This window comes from Mesoplodon densirostris, chromosome 15 (genome assembly GCF_025265405.1).
Source record: "Mesoplodon densirostris isolate mMesDen1 chromosome 15, mMesDen1 primary haplotype, whole genome shotgun sequence".
Lineage (NCBI taxonomy): Eukaryota > Metazoa > Chordata > Mammalia > Artiodactyla > Ziphiidae > Mesoplodon > Mesoplodon densirostris.
In genome coordinates, this window is record NC_082675.1 from 50,440,492 (window position 1) to 50,463,071 (window position 22,580).

A 22,580-nucleotide genomic window follows, 5' to 3' on the forward strand; every position below is an offset into this window, starting at 1 on the left:
GATTTGGGCTTCAGTGATGTAATCTGATTAGTCAGAACAATTGTGAGGATGAGATGGCAGTAGCTGAATGTTCCTGGCTCTCTCTCCTCGTCCTGGATGGACAGGGACTCTGCGAGGACAGCTCAGATACTGTTACATTTACATCGTAATTCATCTGACCAAGTTGATCTTGTCTTCTGAGCTCTACGATGAAGCAAGCTGAGTTACTTTAAAGTGGTAGCTTAGAGGTCTCTCAGTCCCACTGAACCTAGTCCAATACTATAATCACATGGAAGAATCTATTTCTACAGGAACATTTGTAAAGGACTCACAATCGGAACGTTTATGTGCTTCTCTCTGCTAATTACATGTAGAGGAAGTCTTTTCTTCTGCTGATACCAGGAGGCAGAACTAACATTCCTGGTTAAGAGTTAACCAGGTTAAATTCCTCTCTTACCATATGTGGTGGAGGTTACGTTTCTAAGGGTAGTTAGATTATGTAGGGCCTTAAGCACCAAAAGTAAAACGTGGAATTTTCATCCTGAAAGTGATAGGGAGCCATCGAAGACTTTTGGAAAAGAAGGGAGAAAAGGTAGATGTCATGTCGATATGTCAGAAGCACGGAGAGGAACATCAGGAAGCAAGGACACCCCCCTCCAGAGTCTCTCAAGCCAGGCATAACGTCCACAGTAGGGGTGTCAGAAGTGGGAGAGGAGGGCCTCCCTGGTGGCGCAAGTGGTTGAGAGTCCGCCTGCCGATGCAGGGGATACGGGTTCGTGCCCCGGTCTGGGAGGATCCCATATGCCGCGGAGCGGCTGGGCCCGTGAGCCATGGCCGCTGGGCCTGCGCGTCCGGAGCCTGCGCGTCCGGAGCCTGTGCTCCGCAACAGGGGAGGCCACAACAGTGAGAGGCCCGCATACCGAAAAAAAAAAAAAAAAAAAAAAAAAAGAAGTGGGAGAGGAGAGGGAGGGGCATAAATGCCACATTGTGAAATGAACAGGTAAGTGATCGAATCAGAGAGATGGGGAGGAAGGGTGGGGAAAAAGCTGAGGATTCAAAACTGATTGCTGGATTTGAGTCTGTTCAAGCAGGAGATGCGGAAAGAGAGGGAGCCAAGTATAGGGGAGAATCTTCCTCGTTCAATGAGCCGTGAATTGTCCAAACCAATGGCGCCAACCTAATTTCTGCTTCTGCCTCTGGTCTGCTTCTTCAGTAAGTGAGAGAAGGCGGTGATGACTGTAGACATCACATCACATTTTTACGAGGTACTTCTGGAAACCTGAGTGGAGATTTGATTTTTGAGTTGCTCTCATGACAACTGTCCATCAGGAAAACTGGCTCATCAGCACACAGGCCTATTCTTTGCTGCTGACGTTTCTGTCACTACCGCATGGGGTCGGGTGTGTTCTCCCTCCCTCCCCGTAAATATTGGGCAACTTTGAAGGAAACTCGGTATCACCCGAAACCCTTCACCAACATTTGTCCCCTCCTTTCCCTGTGCTGTGGTGAGTCAGGAACTTCTGTGTGGCTTTGCCATCCCTCAGGGCTCCAGGTATGAAAAAGGACAGGTTCTCTCTATTTGTAAATTCCCAAACCAGCTTGGGGTGTGGCTGGGCATAGGGCAGGATTCCTCTCAGGGATACTCACCAACCTCTACCTCAATTGTCTCCAACTAGTCATGGAGTCCTATGACTGATGACATGAACTTTAGGTTCTCAGTCATTCAAGGGTATTAAGCCTTTCATCATTGAAAATCAGACTTCTGAGTCTCACTAACATCTTCAGCTTGTCCTATTTGCCGTGGGATTAAAAGTCTATTTTGAAAATTAACGCTTCAGCCCTGATTCTTTTCTTCCCTGGAATCCTGCTGTAACAACCCCATGCTGAAGAAATGGAGAGTAAGAAGGTGAAGTAGGGTGTGTGTGGCAGAATGCATTTCCCAAACCTGGCTACCACAGTACATCCACATGTTTCCCTTACAGTGTGATATTGATATTCCTCCTACTGAGCATATCAGTGAAGTCAATATCCCTTCCTCTTGAATCTTTTTTTTTTTTTTTTTTTTTTTTGCGGTACACGGGCCTCTCACTGTTGTGGCCTCTCCTGTTGCAGAGCACAGGCTCCAGACGTGCAGGCTCAGCAGCCATGGCTCACGGGCCTAGCCGCTCCGCAGCATGTGGGATCTTCCCAGACCGGAGCATGAACCCATGTCCCCTGCATCAGCAGGAGGAGTCGCAACCACTACGCCACCAGGGAAGCCCCCTCTTGAATCTTGATGGACTTCAGTGGTTGCCTTGACCAGCAAAGTATGACAGAAGTTATGGTCTGTGACTTCTAAGACTAGATTCAAAACTTCCATGCCCTTCTGCCCTCTCTTTAGGGATCAGAGTGCTGGAAACCCAGCCACCATGCTGTGAGGGAGCCCAGGCCACAAGGAGTGGCCTGTGTAGGTGTTCTGCCAGAGCCCCAGCTGAGGTCCCAACCAAAAGGCAACATCAACCACCAGTTGTGAGACTGAGGAAGCATTAAGATGACTTCAGTAGTCAGCCACCTTCTGATTACAATTGTGTGAGAGATATGTGACAACCACCTAGCTGAGCCCAGTCAGCCTCCAGAATAACAAGAGATAATAAAATGATTGCTGTTACAAATTGGAAAAGAAGAACTAAAACTGTCACTGTTTACAGATGACATGATACTATACATAGAGAATCCTAAAGTTGCCACCAGAAAACTACTAGAGCTAATCAATGAATTTGGTAAAGTTGCAGGATACAAAATTAATGCACAGAAATCTCTTGCATTCCTATACACTAATAACGAAAGATCAGAAAGAGAAATTAAGGAAACAATCCCATTCACCATTGCAACAAAAAGAATAAAATACCTAGGAATAAACCTACCTAAGGAGGTAAAAGACCTGTACTCAGAAAACTATAAGACACTGATGAAAGAAATCAAAGATGACACAAACAGATGGAGAGCTATACCATGTTCTTGGACTGGAAGAATCAATATTGTGAAAATGACTATACTACCCAAAGCAATCTACAGATTCAATGCATTCCCTATCAAATTACCAGTGGTATTTTTTACAGAACTAGAACAAAAAATCTTAAAATTTGTATGGAGACACAAAAAGCCCCCGAATAGCCGAAGCAGTCTTGAGGGGAAAAAAAAGAGCTGGAGGAATCAGACTCCCTGACTTCAGACTATACTACAAAGCTACTTTAATCAAGACAATATGGTACTGACACAAAAACAGAAATATAGATCAATGGAACAGGATAGAAAGCCCAGGGATAAACCCACGCACCTATGGTCAACTAATCTATGACAAAGGAGGCAAGGATATACAATGGAGAAAAGACAGTCTCTTCAACAAGTGATGCTGGGAAAACTGGACAGGTACATGTAAAAGAATGAAATTAAAACACTTCCTAACACCATACACAAAAATAAACTCAAAATAGATTCGAGACCTAAATCTAAGACCGGACACTATAAAACTCTTCAAGGAAAACATAGGAAGAACACTCTTTGACATAAATCACAGCAAGACCTTTTTTGACCCACCTCCTAGAGTAATGGAAATAAAAACAAAAGTAAACAAATGGGATGTAATGAAACTTCAAAGCTTTTGTACAGCAAAGGAAACCATAAACCAGATGAAAAGACAACCCTCAGAATGGGAGAAAATATTTGCAAGTGAATCAATGGACAAAGGATTAATATCAAAAATATATAAACAGTTCAAGCAGCTCAATATTAAAAAAACAAACAACCCAATCAAAAAATGGACAGGAGACCTAAATACACATTTCTCCAAAGAAGACATACAGATGACCAAGAAGCACATGAAAAGCTGCTCAACATCACTAATTATTAGAGAAATGAAAATCAAAACTACAATGAGGTATCACCTCACACCAGTTAGAATGGTCATCATCAGAAAATCTACAAACAACAAATGCTGGAGAGGGTGTGGAGAAAAGGGAACCCTCTTGCACTGTTGGTGGAATGTAAATTGATACAGTCACTATGGAGAACAGTATGGAGGTTCCTTAAAAAACTAATAGAATTACCATATGACCCAGCAATCCCACTACTGGGCATATACCCAGAGAAAACCATAATTCAAAAAGAAACATGCACCCCAATGTTCATTGCAGTACTATTTACAGTAGCCAGGTCATGGAAGCATTCTAAATGCTCATCGACAGATGAATGGATAAAGAAGATGTGGTACATATATACAATGGAATATTACTCAGCCAGGAAAAGAAACAAAATTGGGTCATTTGTAGAGACGTGGATGGATCTAGAAACTGTCATACAGAGTGAAGTAAGTCAGAAAGAGAAAAACAAATATCATATTTTAACACATATATGTCGAACCTAGAAAAACAGTACAGATGAACCGGTTCACAGGGCTGAAATAGAGACACAGATGTAAAGAACAAATGTATGGACAACAACGGGGGAAAGTGGCTAGGAGGTTGGTGGTGGTGGGATGAATTGGGAGATTGGGATTGACATATATAAACTAATATATATAAAATAGATACCTAATAAGAACCTGCTGTATAAAAAATAAATAAAATAAAATTCAAAAAAAACATTATGGCCCCAGTGCACAAAGTGGGAACCTAGCTTTATATCTCAAAATATTACTTTGTAAATCTTAGTACCCCCATTACAGATAAAGAAACTGAGGCTGGGAGAAGTAATTGTCCAAGGTTACTCAACTTGTTAAGAACCAGCGTCTGGTTTTAAATCCGAGTCTGTGTGAATCTAAACCATGACCTCTTTCCACTTCTCTTCTGTGAAAAATATAGTACATGTACAATTTATACTACACTATATGTTCTAATTGAGATATAGTTGACATAACATACTAGTTTCAGGTGTACAGCACCGCAATTCAATATTTGTATACATTGTGACATGATCACCACAGTAAGTCTAGTTAACATCCATCATCACACAGTTCCAAATATTTTTCTTGTGATGAGAACTTTTAAGATGTACTGTCTTAGCAACTTTCAAATATACAATACAGTATTATTAACTATAGGCACCATGCTGTACATTACATCCTCAGCACTTACTTATTTTGTAACTGGAAGTTTGTACCTTTTGGCCCCCTTCACCCATTTAACCCACCCCTCACCATCCACCTCTGGCAACGACCAACCTGTTCTTTGTGTCTATGAGTTTGAATTTGTCATTTTGTTGAGGTTTTTTTTCCACGTATAATTGAGATTATATGGAATTTGTCTTTCTCTGTCTGACTTATTTCACTTAGCATAATGCCCACAAGGTCCATCCGTGTTGTTGCAAATGACAAGGTTTCCTTCTTCACTATGGCTGAATAATATTTGTGTGTGTGCGTGCGCGTGCACGCACATGTGCTCATGCGAGCCAGTTTTCTTTATCCATTCATCTGTTGATGAGCACTCAGGTTGCTTCCATGTTTTGGCTACTGTAAATAATGCTGCTGTAAATATGGAGGTGCACATATCTTTTCGAGTTAGTGTTTTTGTTTCCTTCAGGTAAATACCCAGAGTGTAATTGCTAGATCATATGGTGATTCTATTTTTAATTTTTTGAGGAAACTCCATGCTGTTTTCCATAGTGGCTGCACCAGTCTTACTTTCCCACCAACGGTGCATAAGCATTCCCTTTTCTCCAAAGTCTCACCAACGCTTATTTTTTTTTTTATAATGGCCATTCTAACAGGTGTGAGGTGATATCTCATTGTGACTTTGATTTGCATTTCCCTGATGATTAGTGATATTGAGCATCTTTTCATGTACCTGTTGGTCATCTGGATGTCTTCTTTGGAAAAATGTCTATTCACATCCTCTGCACATTTTTAAAAAACCACGTTGCTGTTTTTTTTCCTATTGAGTTGTATGAGTTCCCTATATATTTTGGTTATTAACCCCTATCAGATGTATGATTTGCAAGTATTTTCTCCCATTCGGTAGGTTGTCTTTTCATTTTGTGGATGGTTTCCTCTCCTGTGCAGAGGTTTTTGAGTTTGATGCAGTCCCACTTATTTGTGCTTTTGTTACCTTTGTTTTTAGAGTCAAATTCAAAAAATCACCACCAAGACTGATGTCAAGGAGTTTACTAACTATGTTTTCTTCTGAGAGTTTTATAGTTTCAGGTCTTATGTTCGAGTCTTTAATCCATTTTTTAAATTAATTAATTAATTAATTGTGTGTGTGTGTGTGTGTGTGCGCGCCTGCATTGGGTCTTCGTTTCTGCGTGCGGGCTTTCTCTAGTTGCGGCGAGTGGTGGCTACTCTTTGTTGAGGTGCACAGTCTTGTCATTGTGGTGGCTTCTCTTGCTGCAGAGCATGGGCTCTAGGTACGTGGGCTTCAGTAGTTTTGGCTCGCGGTCTCTAGAGCACAGGCTCAGTTGTAGCGCACAGGCTTATTTGCTCCGTGGCATGTGGGATCTTCCCGAACGAGGGCTCAAACCCATATCCCCTGCATTGGCAGGCGGATTCTTAACCACTGCGCCACCAGGGAAGTCCCTTCAAACCATTTTAAGTTAATTTTTGTTTATAGCATAAGATAGTGGTCCAGTTTCATTCTCTTGCATGAGGCTGTCCAGTTTTCCCAACACCATTTATTGAAGAGAGTGTCTTTCCCTATTGTGTATTCTTGGCTCCCTTGCATAAATTAATTAACCATGTATTTATGGATTTATTTCTGGACTATATATTCTGTTCCAGTGATCTTTGAATCTGTTTTTATGCCAATACCATACTGTCTTGATTACTATAGCTTTGTAATATTGTTTGAAATTGGGGCACATACCTCCAGCTTTGTTCCTCTTTCTCAAGCTGCTTTGGTTATTTGGGGTCTTTTGTGGTTTCATACAAATTTTAGGATTGTTTATTTATTTCTGGGAAAAATGCCATTGGCAGTTTGATAGGGATTACATTGCATCTGCAGATTGCTTTGGATAATGTGGACATTTTAACAATATTCTTCCAATCCACGAGCATGGAATATCTTTACATTTATTTGCGTATTCTTTAATTCATTCAATTTCTTTCATCATACTTTCCAATATACATGTCTTTCACCTCCTTGGTTAGATTTATTCCTTTATTTTATTATTTTTAATGCAATTGTAGTGGGATTGTTTTCTTAACAGTTCATTATTAGTGTATAAAAATGCAACAGGTTTTTGTATATTGGTTTTGTATACTGCAACTTTACTGGATTTATTAGTCCTAACAGTTCTTTGGTGGAGTCTTTGGGGTTTTCTATGTACTATATCATGCTATCTGCAAATAGTGACAGTTTTACTTCTTCCTTTCTGATCTGGATGCCTGTTATTTATTTTTATTGCCTAACAGTATGCTATATTAATTCTAAAGTGCTATCTTCAGTAAGGAAGATACCGTCTCCCACATTCCACCTCAAAAACACACCTACTGCAGCTCTAATTTTTTTTAATCCTAGAGAAATATTCAGTGGCCTGGCTTGGGTCACAGACCTAACCTTGAACCAATCTTTAGGTCCGGGAGGATGGAATATTATAATTGGCAAGCTTTACTAGAATCACAAGGTTTGAAAGAATAGTTCCCAGAAGAAGGAGGGGAAGACAAAAATAATAGAAATGCACTAGACATGCTTTTTGCACTACATGCCATTATTTCTCATTCATATTGATTCCATTGCTGCCTCTTTGAAGGCTGATGACATCCTCATTGAAGAGACTGGAGATGGGCCTTTGGGGGAGGGTATGAAAGGCAGGCTGTGTGAGGAGTTAATCCCAGGAATTGACCTCGCTCTCTCAGCTGACTGTTAATTTATCGTGGTTCCCTATATGTTAAGATTCCTTTGGATTTCCTAGGGGTCTGATTCCTTCACACAGAAATTAAGTGGAAGCTACTTGAAGGTAACCCTTCATGCTTTTATGTGCTATACTCTAGTTGAACCCCTCATGCTCATGCCCTATAGTGAGTGTGAATTGATGAAAGTACTTGGCATTATAAGCTCTTGAGTAAACAAAACGTAAGTGCTAATTAAAACATTTCTTTTGGAGACTTAGATCTTAATTCATGATTTCCAGTTGCATTCTCTCCCTCTCTTTTTTAATGAAGTAAGCTTTTTAAATTTTCTTTTTAAAAATTTTATTTGGATGAGGTCAGAAATTGGGGAATTTCTCTTGCATTACTCACACTGCTTCCCAGCTGCTGGCCTCATGTTCACTTGACACACTGTTGAGGAGCCACCCGTGAGCCGTAGTTCTGCCCCCCACACACCAGCCTTGTCAGAGAAGCCCCAGGCTCAGGAAGACCCTCCCTCCCAGTCTCCCTGCCATTGGTGGCCTAGGTCCTGAGTAGCTCTGAAACTTTAGAGGCCACTGGTACCTGTTAGAACTCCTGTCTTCCCATCCCTCCACCTTGGCTTTGAATTTATATTAAGGAGTCTCTTTACTCAGTTGGTACTTTTTAATATCAAAATCAGAAATAAAGTCCAGTGGGCTAGTTAACTTTTGAGAGCCCTAAGGAAATTGTCTCTTGAAAGCTTGTGAGCCTTCTGGAAGATAATTTACTTGTTAATGGTACCCAGAGTCTCTTCCTTTCCTTTGCCCCTCAACTGAGCCCAAGGTGCCTTTTATCCTTTCTCAGTTGTCCTACCCAGCCCCTTCATCAAGACCTGTTTTGTTTAAACGTGGAAATAAAATAGGGGAAGGAAGTAAAGGAATTTCATGAACTTGGGCATGGACACATTTCAATAAGAACATTCGACTAGGCATGTCTAGTGTTGGAGGGTTGAATTGTCACAGTCTTAGCATAGTGAAAATGAAAGCAGATTTCAGCTTTGAAAACAAATACCAAAAAATGCCTGTGGTCTCCTCTCCCCTCCAGAAGATATCAAAGAAATGTATATTGATGGTTGAGGCTTACTCAGAAAAAGAAAATAGTTAATCGCTATAAATAAGGGTAAGAAAATTAATTTTCCCTACTAATCACACATACCGCTAACCCCCAGTCCTGGTATCTCTTCCTCTCTCCCTCTCCCTTTTCCTTAACCATAATTTTTTTTTTTAGTATCTTTTATTTTATTGCTTATTTATTTTGACTATGTTGGGTTTTCATTGCTGTGGGCGGGCTTTCTCTAGTTGCGGCGAGCAGGGACTGCTCTTCCTTGCGGTGCGCGGAACGGGTGCTAGGTGCGTGGGCTCAGTAGTTGTGGCGCACGGGCTTAGTTGTTTCGCGGCATGTGGGATCTTCCTGGGCCAGGGCTCGAACCTGTGTCCCCCGCATTGGCAGGTGGATTCTTAACCACTGCGCCACCAGGGAAGTACTCCTTAACCATACTTTACAACTCCTATCCTTCCAGTCTCCACCCCTTACTGCCATGAATACTGCTCTCCTATCCTGTCTCTCGACCCCACCCACCTTATTCTCTCTTTCTCCACCCTTTTCCTGGCGTTACTTCCTTGCTCCCTAGACTGAATTGCCTTCAGGGCAGCAATCGACCTTCTCGTGCTTCTGTGTCCTGCTGTCGCATCCCTGCTGCTCCCCAGCCCTAGATTCTGCATTCTTGCACCCAGGTTTTCTCAGACCCTAGTGGAAGGCAGCCTGAGCTAGTGAACAAGGATGCCAGCTTTGACTCCTGGCGGGTGTGTTCACGCCCAGGTTTGCCACTTCCTGGCTGATGAGCTGGCTAAGTTATTTAACTAGCTGCCTCCTCTGACAAACAGGATTTAAAATCCCCCTTTCCTCATACGTTTCTGTGAGGATTAAAAATACCTCCCCAATCGAAACAGAGCGCTTGGTCCCTAAAAAGCACCCAGTAAATATTAGGTGTTGCTATTATCGTGGTCTTTGCTGCTGGAGAGGATTCCGCATCTGGACCAATAGATACTGTGAAGCCTGCTGCAGAGTGATGGCTCCTAACTTTGATTTGAAGCCAAAGTCCTCACAATGGCCATTCAAAGCCCTGTACGTTCTGGTCACTGCGATCTTTTCTACCCTCACCTCCTACAACCACCCTCCTACCCCACAACACACACATCACACACTCAAGTATAAGATTCACGAGGGCAGAGAATTTTGCCTGTTTTGTTCATTTCTGTCTCTCCAGCACCCTTTATTCCTAGCATGTAGTAGGTGTTCAGTAAATGCGTGTTGAGTGAATGACCAAGCCCCAGTACAAATATCATGGCCTTGGTGAAACTTTTCCTGTCTCTCCAGTCACGGTTGCTTTCTTTTCTATATTCCTGTGCTACTTAATACATCCTTCAATTATAACATTTATCACATTGAATTTTTATGGAAAACATATTTAAAGCTCTTCAGTTAACAAGATGGTATAATTCAGAAGCACATTTTTACTTAATAGAGTGAAACCTTGGGGCTTCCCTGGTGGCGCAGTGGTTGAGAGTCCCCCTGCCGATGCAGGTTCATGCCCTGGTCCGGGAAGATCCCACGTGCCGTGGAGCGGCTGGGCCCGTGAGCCATGGCCGCTGAGCCTGCGCATCCGGAGCCTGTGCTCCTCAGTGGGAAAGGCCACAACAGTGAGAGGCCCGCATACCGCAAAAAAAAAAAAAAAAAATAGAGTGAAACCTTAAATTGCACAGATTTGATTGATTGGTTACAGAAATCATAATGTTCTGCAAGTTTGTGAATTGTGTTCCCATCATGTTCTGTGAGTTATTCCACAAAATTAAGTCCAACCTTGAGAAAATCCAAGAAAAAGCAAATTAGAAAGCAAATTCCAACACACAGAGAAATCTTCCCTTAAGCAATGGCACGTTCTATATTTTGACATTACAGAAACCTCGCTTTTTTACTAGCAAATAGGAAGGAGGCTTACAAAACTCTGCCTTGTGGACATATCGGCATAGCTATAATTGTGACTGATAAATAATCTGCAAAGACAAGTAATCTCAAAAGTCAATCCTGGAACAGTCCACCTGCTCAGGTTGGTTTTGAAAGAGGGCATTCTTCATCTGGGGGAAAACATTTACCAATTTTTCTTAAATAAAACTCTATTACTAAAAGCCAGGAGGCATATACATATTATAGAATTCTCATCAGATCTAAAGAAAGAACTAATAAAATCTTCTATGCCTCAGGGTGAAAATAGCGAACAAGGACCACTCTCAAGTACATCTCTATGCCACCGATGTGATTTCAGAGCCAACACCATTGGCTGGCCAATCATGCATTTATTCACTGCTATCATTTTGGGTGTGGAGCATATTTTAAGCCACTGATTGATAACCTGTCCCTGCCATTCCCTACTGGAAAATACCAAGACATACGCATGGGAAAATTGCTTGTCCCAGGGCAGCAGTGGTGACTGCTAAGTGGAATCTTCTGTCTGCATTCAGAGGCAATAACAATCTAAGGAAGCTCCCCTCCCTCCATCTAAGGTGGTGTGACAGCTGTGAATGCCTTTGACAGCAGTGATTATCAGCTTCAGTGAACACATTTTAACTTGGAAAAGGCACTCGTGATGAGTAGGTACTGCTGGGATGGAATCGGGATTAGCATCCATTCCTGGCTGATGATTTCATATCTTCTCTGCTCTTGTATTTTGGATTTCTCATATCCGAGGCAATGCAAAATCCCTGTTTTAGACAAATCTCACATGTTGGAGAAATAGACAATGATTTCTTCCAGGATGCAATTATCGGTGCTCTCTGGCCTAAACCTCGAGAGAAATGGGACTGTGCTATAACCTAGGAACTTGGAAAATTAAAATCTGGGTTGGTGCCCAGTTCCATCTTCCTTGATTGTGCCTGTGGACTGGGACAGCGGCTGGTTTCCTTTTTCGCTCGTTGCTCTGGCTCTGTGTCTGCTGGATCTGCCTTAATAATCCTGCTCTCCAAACACACATTTTAAATATTCGTTTGACTTTTGGGGGGAAGGGTGGGTCTTGACCCCATAGAAGGGGACACATCTGGTGCCTAACAAGTGCTCGTTAATGAACATATTGGCTCCTCCAATACTGCCGAGAGCTTTCTAGTGCAAATACTTGTTGATGCTAGTTAATTGCTGACGATATGTACATGACCCATAATTTAATGTCACCTCATTCCTTCAGTATCTTTGTTAGGTCAGAATACTAGTGATCTTGCTAAGAATTACAGTTTCCCTACTTGTTGAAGATTTCTTTATTTTCTTCAGTAATCACCGATGGGTCTGATCTGAAATTCAATCTCTTAAAAATACCTTTGAGAGCACCTTATCAAATCCAGTCAACACTTCTGTGCCCTTATCTGTTTTTTGTTTGTTTTTTGGGGCTTGCCCCAACCAGGGATTGAACCCGTGCCCCCTGCAGTGGAAGCATGGAGCCCTAACCACGGGACTGCCAGGGAAGTCCTATTCTCTGCCCTTATCTGATTCAAACGGTCCATGACATTTGGCCCTAGAGACACCTCCCTCCTCTCTGATACCCACTTCTCCCCTGGGCCCACTGAAACCACTCCCTCTTGTGACTGGCCCCATCAGGCCAAATCCTTTGCCGTCTCTTTGCAGGCTTCTTTTTTATCACTCAGCTTTTAGAGAGTTCCATCCCAGGCCTTCTCTTTCTCCCTGAGTGAGGGCATCCACACCCTCAGCTTCAATGATCACGCATGAGACAATTTCCTCCAAATCATATGTATCTCCAAGTCAAACATATACGTTCAAAGACCCACATGTTCCCTTATTCAACAAATACTTAACAAACACCCACTGTGTGTGAAGCCTGGTGACCAATCATTGTCACCACTAGGATGTCCTATAGGTACTTCTCTATGTCCAAAACATGCTATGAGAATCTCTCTTCCAGAAGGACAATTCAATCTGTATTTCCCATCTTGATGAATGATACTGTTATCCCCTTGGTCACCCAAGCCGCAAACTTAGGATTCACTTGAAATATCTTTCTCCTTCACTGCCCACCCTTAATCCCCATCAACATCATGCCCACATCCATTTAGTCCAACAAATCATAGCAGTTATTCCTTCTGAATATCTCAAATCTGTGCTTGCTCCTATAACCCCTTGGCTCCTGTCTAAGTTTAGGCCATCATCACTGTATGATGCATTTTGATCTCCAACATGGGACTTCCCGGGTGGCGCAGTGGTTAAGAATCCACCTGCCAGTGTGGGGGACGCGGATTTGAGCCCTGGTCTGGGAAGATCCCACATGCCGCAGAGGAACTAGGCCTGTGCGCCACAACTACTGAGCCTGCTCTCTAGACCCCGAGAGCCACAACTACTGAGTCCGCATGACACAGCTACTGAAGCCTGCGCACCTAGAGCCTGTACTCCACAACAAGAGAAGCCACCACAATGAGAAGTCCACACACCGCAACGAAGAGTGACCCCCGCTCGCTGCAGCTGGAGAGGGCCCGTGCGCAGCAACGAAGACCCAACGAAGCCAAAAATAAACAAACAACAAATAAATAAATACTCCAACACGTCTTCTATGCTACTGCAGCATCAGATCTTCTTGATATGCAAATTTCACCATGAATTTCCCTCCCTAAAGCACTTCATGGTTCCAAAACACCTTCAGAGTGAAGGTCAAGCTTCAAAGCTTGGCCACAGCCCCTCCTGCACCTGGTCCTGGCCCTGTCCCCTGCCATCGTGCACTCTGTTCTCCATCCATACTAAACAACTTGCTGTCTCCCGGGGATATCACACCCTTTCGTACCTCTGTACCTAAGTATATCTGCTTGAGAAGCCCTTTGTCTCCCCTCTACACTACTGTTCCTCTTTTAAATGACAGTAGAGCCTAGTGGAGAAGCATGTCAACTTTGGGGTCAAGACATCTTGGACAAATTGCTTTTGCTCTTTGAGCCTCAATTTCATCATTAAGGTCATTGTGAGAATCAAATCAGATATTTGTTGAATCAGTGAATTATGTATTCATGTAGTGCCTACTACCTGCCAGCCCTTATGCTGAGAACCGAAGATATAGCAGTGGGCAAAGCAGTGGAAGCCCCTCCCTAAGGGATCTTGTATTCTGCTTAGCACAGAGAAAGTGAACAAAAAAGGTTATAATTATTACTCACCAAGGCTTGAGTAATAGCTCCTTGGGGAAACTTTTCAGACCTACTTCCCAGTTTCCATTCTGAATTAGGTGCTCATCTTCTATGGCTCTATACCACACTGTATGGTGCCATTATCACAGCATCATGTTGTGTCGTAATTGCCAATATTTTCATCTTGCTCATCTACAGCCCTGAGTTCCTTGAGGACAGAGCCTGGGACTTTTCTTCTTATTTTACCAGCTTGTAGTACACAAGAAATCCAGCTATATGTGTCAAGTGAATGAGTGAATGAACATTTCAGAGTATGCTTAACTTACTGTTTAAAAATAACATCTATAGGCCAGAGACTATGTCAATTGCTTCAACTATATTATGTAATTTAATCTTCACGGCAACACTGTGAATCCAGTATTATTACACCTAATTCATAGGTGAGGAAACTAAATCTTAGAGATGCAGAGTAACTTGCTAGGGTCACATAGCCCGCAGGTGGTGAAACCAAACCGGGGACCCAAGTCTGCCTGATGCCAGAGCCCCAGCTTCAATCCATGATGCTTCCTAAGAGGAGCCATTTCTCTATGGGGCAGTTGGAGATCTAGAATGATGATCTGGATATACTTTATTTTAGATACATCTGTGTACATAAGACAAACCTTCACCTACAGTCAGATGTACACAAGACATTTTAGTTTATTTGTGTGTATGTGATCTGTGCGACTCTCTTGGCCCCACTGAGGGGGATGGGAAATGAAAGGTTTTAAAAAGTTCACAGTATTACAGCCTCTTCCAGTTTAGACTGTCTTTGGACCACTCCATCTCTTGGGTGAATATTCAGTCTTTTAGATGTCCTCCTCTCTCCCTGGGTTCTCTGCCTAACTGTACCAAGCCACTGATTTTAGCCTCTAGTGTGATGAGGCTGCACCTTGATTGGGGAGGAAGGTGTTGGGGAGACACTCTTTGAAAGCCATCTCTTCCCAGAGTCTCAAATGGGACTTCTGCCTCATTAGGCAAAAGAAATTCCCTTAGGCTGAGAACAAAGCCAAAACCTCTCTAACGTCTTCCTTCAGGGACCCGGAGGTGGGAGATTCTGCTTTTTCCCACTTCCACCTGCTTCTTTCCAACCTTGGGGTTGGAAAGGGTACTCTCCCCGCCCTCTTCCTGCCTGTTTGACATTTCCCTCTGTCCTAGCATCCTCCTTCCCAAAGTGGAATGTGCCTTCCCCTTCTCCCCAGGGCTAAACTGGAGAATGGCTGCCAGGTAACCTGATTTATGGGGAGAGGAATGAAAACACATCTGTTTAATATTTTCAAATTATTACCCCTGTTACCCCTGCATCTCGGAGGGTAATCACAAGTCTCTGGGGGCTCTCTGGGTCCCTTTAGAGTGGTGTGGTTCAGAGCAGTCCTAGAGGAAGACTTACAAGGCTCTTAGGTACCTCCTCCACCTGCCCCACTACCCCTCCCCTTTCAGCCCATTCACCCAAATTCCTGGTCATAGTCCTCTTTTTCATGAACAGCCCAGAAACAGTGGGAGTATTCTCTCCACAAAATTAGTTGATATAACCAATGATCTATAATACATTCAAATTCTGACAAACATGGTCCCTCGGATAACACCAGTTATGTAACGTATTACTTAAATATGGAATCATGGAAAAGAAAGCTATCCAAAAGAGCCCCAAATGAGAGAGTGTATGCGGAAAACATTAAATATTTGATTTGTAGACTGTGCCTTTTAACTTCAGACTGTTCCCAAAGAAAGGGGAAGCTTTTGTGAAGGGGAACAAATCCGTAAGGAAATTAACAGCCATGGGTCAAGTAACAGAAATAGTAAGAGGAAGTGTTGATCTTTGTAGCAGTAACTACACTCTCATGCCCCTTTAGCTCATTGTGCAATGTGAGGCTTGCTGTGTATCTCTTGTACCTCGATATTTATCTGTTATACCTTGTGAAGTCTTAGGTCAGAGTTGGATCCTTATTGTATGAAAAAAATTCTTATGTAAGCTGAGATATGGATGAAGGAATCAACTTGTGCACTGTGAATTCACTGGAGAAAGTAGAAAATAAAATTATTAAAATATAGTTCAAAAGGAGAATACAGAATAGGAAAAAATGCCCCCTTATTTAAGATTATCATTACCATCTGGGTTGTAAACCATTTGACTCTAATTCTAGGAGCTTGATGCCAGAAATAACTTATTACCAGGGAAATATGCTGGAGAATTGTCAGGAATGACAAATTTTTTTACTTGTTTTAACATCTGTATCACAAAATGATAAAGCTGGTAAGCCATACAATGATGTGAAGGCATGAGCCTAGTACTTTCTGCTACATATATTTATTCTGTCTTTTACATTCCAATTCTCCTTCCTTTCCCACCCCACAAAGGGTCAGAGACCACTTTTGATAAGCAGAGAATCCTTCAAACTCCCTTCTTCTTTCTGAAGGAAAGCACTGGACACATCTGGAATCTGTTCAGAATTTATAATCTAATCCATACACTTTGCACAGTACTAGCAATTCTATTCACGGCTCTCTTTTCACAGTGGTCATGTTGAGAAGTACATAAAGTACTTGATTCTTACCTTGATCTATAACATTTATGAGTTCACATTAAACATAGACCACCACTGTCCAATCACATTGATAAAAGCATGTCATTTTGAAGTTCCAGTTCACTACTTCCTGGCTGTGTGACCTTGAGCATGTTGCTTAATCTCACTAGTTTACTCATCTTTAAAATAGGGATGGTAATAATAATAGTACCTGGCTCCTAGCCAATGTATTTGAAAGCTCCATTGCAATGATACAGAACAGCTTGAATGTTGAGAGCCTCCAAATACTAAACTGGATGTTCACGTGTTTAATTCAAAGAAAATAAAATACATGACAAGGATTTAATTATGTATATCGGGAGACAGTATAAGAATTTGAATTGGGAGGTCGTGTGTAATCATGATGTTCTAAAATGGTGGTTATCTTTTTTTTTTTTTTTTAACTCTTGGGGATTCTTTTGTGCAGAAAATCTCTTAATTTGCAATCTTTGATCTTCTCATTATTAACGTAAAGGTATATTGATTAGAAGGAAATGCAGCTTCCTCTTAGCTTTTCAGGTTTGGGGCTACTTTTGGGGAGGCGGTTACTGCTGTTTGGAGAATGGGGGAGGAACCTGGAACCCCTTAGTCTGATATAACCCCTTAGTCTGATATACTTTCTAGAAGGAGGCTACCAGGTCGTCTTATATTTTTCTGAAACCAGACGGAGTTTAATTTTCATGACACAAGAACTTGGTATTGAAGGAGTTAAAGGGTCTCCCACACCCCTCTGCCTGAATCGTTCTTTTGTGTACACAGCTGCAGTGGGAGCTCGGGTTGGAAAGGAAATGGTTAGAGGAAGAGCTGGTTTTCAGACCCAGGCGAGTCTGCGAGGGGGGCCGGGGGTGGCCTGGGGTTTTACATGCCAGATGTAGGCCTGCCCGGGTGCCTGCTTGGAGCCGCTGGCGTGGTCACGCCGGGGCCCAGCACTAATCAAGACGAGGTGATGAGTTAGCGGGTTGCTATGGGGATGGGCCGGGCCACGTGACCAGGGTGCTGCTGCCGGCGCTTTGACGTCAGCAGCCGGGAGGGCGGGCCTCGAGAGGGCGGGGCGGGATCCGAGGAGGAGAAGGGAGCTGCGAGCAGCGAGCAGGCGGCAGGCGCGGTCTGCGCGAGGAGCAGGCGAGCGGGAAGGCGAGACGCAGCCACCTTCCTCACCAGCCAGCCCACAGCGGTTTGTTCCCATCCTCGGGAGTGCGCCAATGCCCGGGCCGACCCAAACCCTGTCCCCAAATGGCGAGAACAACAACGACATCATCCAGGATAACGGGACCATCATTCCTTTCCGGAAGCACACAGTGCGCGGGGAGCGTTCCTACAGGTAATGGGGCTGGCACGGGAGCGGCGCCGGGCGGGGGACCGCGGCGGGCGGGAGCGCGGAAGTCCGCCCGTTATATAATAGAGCAGACGCTGCCCCCGGACCCGGCTGCAGACGGGCGTTTGTAAAGGCGGTTGTGATTATTTGCTATCTGTTTCCATGTGTCATGTTGGGTGTGCACGGAGGCTTCCTGATTGCAGATGGAAAGCATTTTGTGAATAGGTTTGCTGCCTGCAAGGGGTCTCCCTCCATCTCTTTCCTTCCACATTGATTTCAAAATGCAAGCAATTTTCTCCCCCTCTCCAAAGGGAGACAGGCTGGAGCACTTCCTTTCCTCCTTCCTTTTTAGATTTTAAAGGAGCCATGAGGTAGGCTGTGCCTGAAGACAGGGAACCAGGAGGATGGTGAGGAAAAGGTTTGCGCTTGCCCTGGTGTGCGTGTGTGCAGGAAAGATGGAATCCTCTAGATTAAGCTGCAGTCTGTGATGTTGAACCGCCAGATTGATGGAGCTTTGTAAGAATTCTGCTCGCTGATTGGTGCAAGGATTGACAGCAGAGGTCACGGTGTCAGACATTCACCAAAATTTTCTCCATAGAACCCAAGGTTTATTAGAGAGAGACTGGACTGCAATGGACCTGAAAAGAACTGGGTGCCGTTATGCATTTTCTTAGGAGTTTATGGCCTCCGCATGGGTGGGGGAGCCCGCCCTTCTTATTTACAGTAGGAAGGTAATTCCGGTATTTTGCTGAGGTCTGATTTGAGGATGGGACTGATCTTGGTCATTGTGTTGTGAGCCTTTTGATTAATGAGGCAGCCTGTACGGTTGGCATCGTTTTTACATTAGCATATCTGGCAATATGTTCTAGTAGATAAGCTCATTAAAATTGTTTGCATTGTTTGATAAGGATAACAATGTAATGGAGAATGCAGCTAGAGTCTAATGCAGCTCAAGGCCAGACTTGAAGGGAGACGGATAGCTTCGCTCATATTTCCTCTGAAGTTCTTTTGCACTGGGGTAGTTATTTTTACATGTTACCTTGATAACCGCTAACAATGCTTTTGCTTTGAGGCAGAGCACACATACCTCTGAAATGCATCCTCTCAGCGAGCAACAGGAAATCACTTTGTTTTTTAATGCCTTCATCTAAACATTCAGATGGTATTATGGGCAGACTCATCTGTGTGTGTATAAATATTGCATATTTTAAAAATAGAGCCAAAAGTACCCCCACATCCTCTCTCTTTGACCAAAGAAGTGCTATGAGCTGACTGAAAAAAAAATTATAAGCAATCTTTGCCCTGTCATCTCTGGCAGTTACATAAATACTGGGAGTTAATTTTGGCTGTGCCCATGAGGTCACCAAAATCTCATGCCTATGGTTCCAAGTAATATGTTGACATGGCATCCTTAGAGATTCCAAGTGCTGGTTAAACCAAGCACTTACTATAAACCAAAATTGGTTAATATAAATTTGCTTAATATAAACCAAAATTGGTCCACAACCTCTGGAAGCTTCCAGAGACCCATGAGACTGGAGGGGTGTTCTTGGAGACCCATGAGACTGGAACTTTGGGTCCCTTCTCTCCTTTACTTCTCTTCACCTTTCTCTGGACATTCCAAAGCTTAAAGTAGAATTTAAAAACAAAAACAAAAACAAAAACTCTGAGTTGCTTTTAAACCGCACTTATTTAAACTGCTCTTATAGGTGATAAATTTGAAGTATTTCTTCAGTGATTTCATCTCTGGCACGTAGGTGGCAGTTGTTTTTAAGATAGAGTTCGAATTTTACCACATGGGCCGAACGAAGGCAGTTGCCTGGTTGGGTTTTATTAGTCATATGAACTAACTTGCAATGGCAGTGGAAAAATCATGTGGTAGAAAGGTTAAATGCTACCTTTTGTTGATGAATTATTGCTTTAAAATAAAAATTTATTCACCTTTTAAATTCAGTCCAAGTTATTATTTCCTTTTCCTGAACTATTTCCAGTTTGCTTTCTGAGCCCCTGTATGGTACCTGAAATTATGTGAAAAACAAAACTGAATTTGAATAAAGATCTGACTGAGCAAAATCTTAAGTCACTAAGAGCATCATCACCTTTGTATTTTATATAACAGGAGTATTGGATGCTGTAGTGAGAGATGTCATAGGTTAAATGAAGAAAGAGGACTCCAAAATTACATTTGTGTTGTGTTATGTAAAGAGTGCACACGGAGACAGACACACTTGATATTTTCCTTGGTCTGCTTTTCTTTTAAAGTGGATGACCAACGTAGTATAACTACCACTTATTTTTTTGGAGGGGTGGAGGGGAAGGAAAAATGTGACACGTTTTTCTATCCAGGAAGTGTTCCATAATTATTTTGGCATCCTGAGGCTGGAGTAATATTGCCATTTAATTGCTGAGGAACCTTGGAAGGCAATTTGAAAGCCAGAGGAGAGATTTAACCACATAAGTTTTACTTTGGCTGTAGGTTCATTTTGGCCCCCAACAATGAGGTGAGCTTGAGAGTTCTGTTGGAGTGCCATGGAGGGGCCTGAGTCAGCCGAGAGCCCTGGGAGTATCACAGGAAATTCTCTTTGTGGTTCCTTTACTGACTTCTAGGTAGGGCCGCAGCAGGTCCTTCAATCTTTGGCTTTATTTTCTACATTTGCTTATTACATATAGACTTTCTCATCACATTCTTATAAAAGTTTTTGTGAAGTTAACTTCAAATATTTAAAACAAACACCATCTTAAAAGAGGTATGTAAATATAAGAAGAGTGCAGTTATTACTGAAAGGGGACTCTTCCAGGTACTCCAGGACAAGAACACCCCTCACCTGGCTGGGAGCACAGGTGAGAGGAGAAGCAGACACGCAGAGAACAAGACTGTTCTTTCTGGCTCCATCTGGGGGCAAGTGGTCGCTCTTCCCAGGAGGAGACATTATTGTCATAACATTTGCACTAGATTGTTTATAAATAAGGATCAAATATGGTTCACAACCCAGATATCTTGATCCAGGTATCTCTTGGTATAAACAGAACCCATTTTTACAGCCTCTACTAGAGGGGGTGGTAAATCATTATTGAAACAGAGTGCACTTCGATTAGCAGAGCAAGTTTCCTTTAGAAAATTACCCTTCCATTAGCAATTTCAACTGAAAAGAGCAAGTGCAAAAATGGCTCAGCAGAGCTGACTGGACGTGTTTCCACGGCTCATGTCCACTCCTGTGTGATCGCCTTCTCAGCCCCAGCTTCCTCATTGCATTTATGAGCGATAGAAATCCATATCTATCCAGAGCTGCCTAAAAAATAAATGTGGTGTGGGCCATCTGAGGTGACTGTTTAATTCACAGAGCGAACAAGTCCTGCTCTTGCTTTCCTGGGAGGGGCGACCCTCTCTAGCTCTGTTTCATGCAGATGCTCGTAGGAAATGAAATTTATTAACTGGCCCTCTGCCCACTGCATCTTTGTTTGCATACTCCAGGCTTTTAAGAACGAATGTATAAGTCCAGAGGACTGGTTCCACATGGGTGTTTGAACACACAACTACAGTAGCATGTGTTTCTGAATACTTAAAAAAAAAAAAAATTACTTGGCCCCAGGCAATGGACTGTAAAGAAAAGCACAATGAAAACTTAAGCCTGAAACATTGGCTCTGACATCCAACTTTGCCAGTTTTGAAAAATGAACTCGTGGTAAGGAAAACAAAAAGAAATATTGTGTGTGTGTGTGCACGCGCTTGTGCACAAAAGATAGTTGTGAAAGCGTGTTCTGTTTAATAGAAGCTATTGTAACACGCCTCACTTTAACCAGAATGTGGATTTCAGATCACATTCCCCTGAATAGCAGCTGCAGACAGCAGAAGTCTCCTTCATACATCTCCATTATGTATATATTAGTATCATCTGGGTTTACTACTGTCATAGGAGGTTTTTGAAAAAGTGATTTTTGTCCTTTACATTTTTCTTAGTATTTTTAAAGGTTACTTGATGCTTTGATTATTAGGTGCCCAATTTTTGAACTTCTTTTCAGGATCCTTTGTCAGGGCGTCTGTTAAGGGGATGGTCTTCCCGGTACCCTTGGCGAGAGGCTCACCCCTGCTCAGCAGTGGTTGTCACTGGTCTTATCTCTTTACGGTGCATTATCTTAGCAGAGATGGTCCTCCGAATTTAGGAGGTTGATTTCCATACGCAGTATCTTTCCTATATATACAGAGACCTCTTGAAGCTTCAATGAATAATCCCTTAGATCAGTGGAGGGGGATATATCGGGACTAATCTAAATATTCCATTTGGTTTGGAGAATTAATTTGACAAACGCTTGAGAGTCTTACTCTGGCCAAGCTCTCTGCCAGATGCCCCTTCAAGGACCTTGAGTTCTATTTCAAAGTCAGATGTGTGAGCTGTTCATTTTGTAACACGTTTACTTTGTTGTGAATATTTGGCTTGGTCTGATAGCAAAAGTGGTTTGCACTTCCTGAGCCCACAGTGACTCAAAGTAGAAAAAGACATCCTCAAGGCCAGGGTGCTGTAGGAAGCTAAGAGACATTGATGGAGACCAACAGTTTGGGTGAAAAGAGAGTGCAGACTTATTTAAAGCATTATCTTGTTTTTTCTAAAGGAGCGGAAGGTGGTGATAGATGCATAGGATGGTCAAGCTGATGGCTGCTTTTA

General features: G+C 42.7%; 1 protein-coding gene across 2 annotated transcripts in view; it reads left to right on the forward strand.

Annotated features, from left to right (window-relative positions):
- The window catches only part of MAPRE2 (microtubule associated protein RP/EB family member 2), a 162,331-nt gene that overhangs the window by 44,846 nt on the left and 94,905 nt on the right, over positions 1-22,580 (forward strand). Inside the window, exon 1 of one of the 2 annotated variants that reach the window (XM_060119122.1) lies at positions 17,661-17,925. The exons of the other annotated variant lie outside the window; for it this stretch is intronic. Coding sequence (XP_059975105.1) covers positions 17,807-17,925 — 119 coding nt within the window. The 5' untranslated portion in view covers positions 17,661-17,806. Of the gene's footprint in view, positions 1-17,660; positions 17,926-22,580 lie in introns of those variants that run through there. 2 annotated transcript variants of the gene reach the window in all.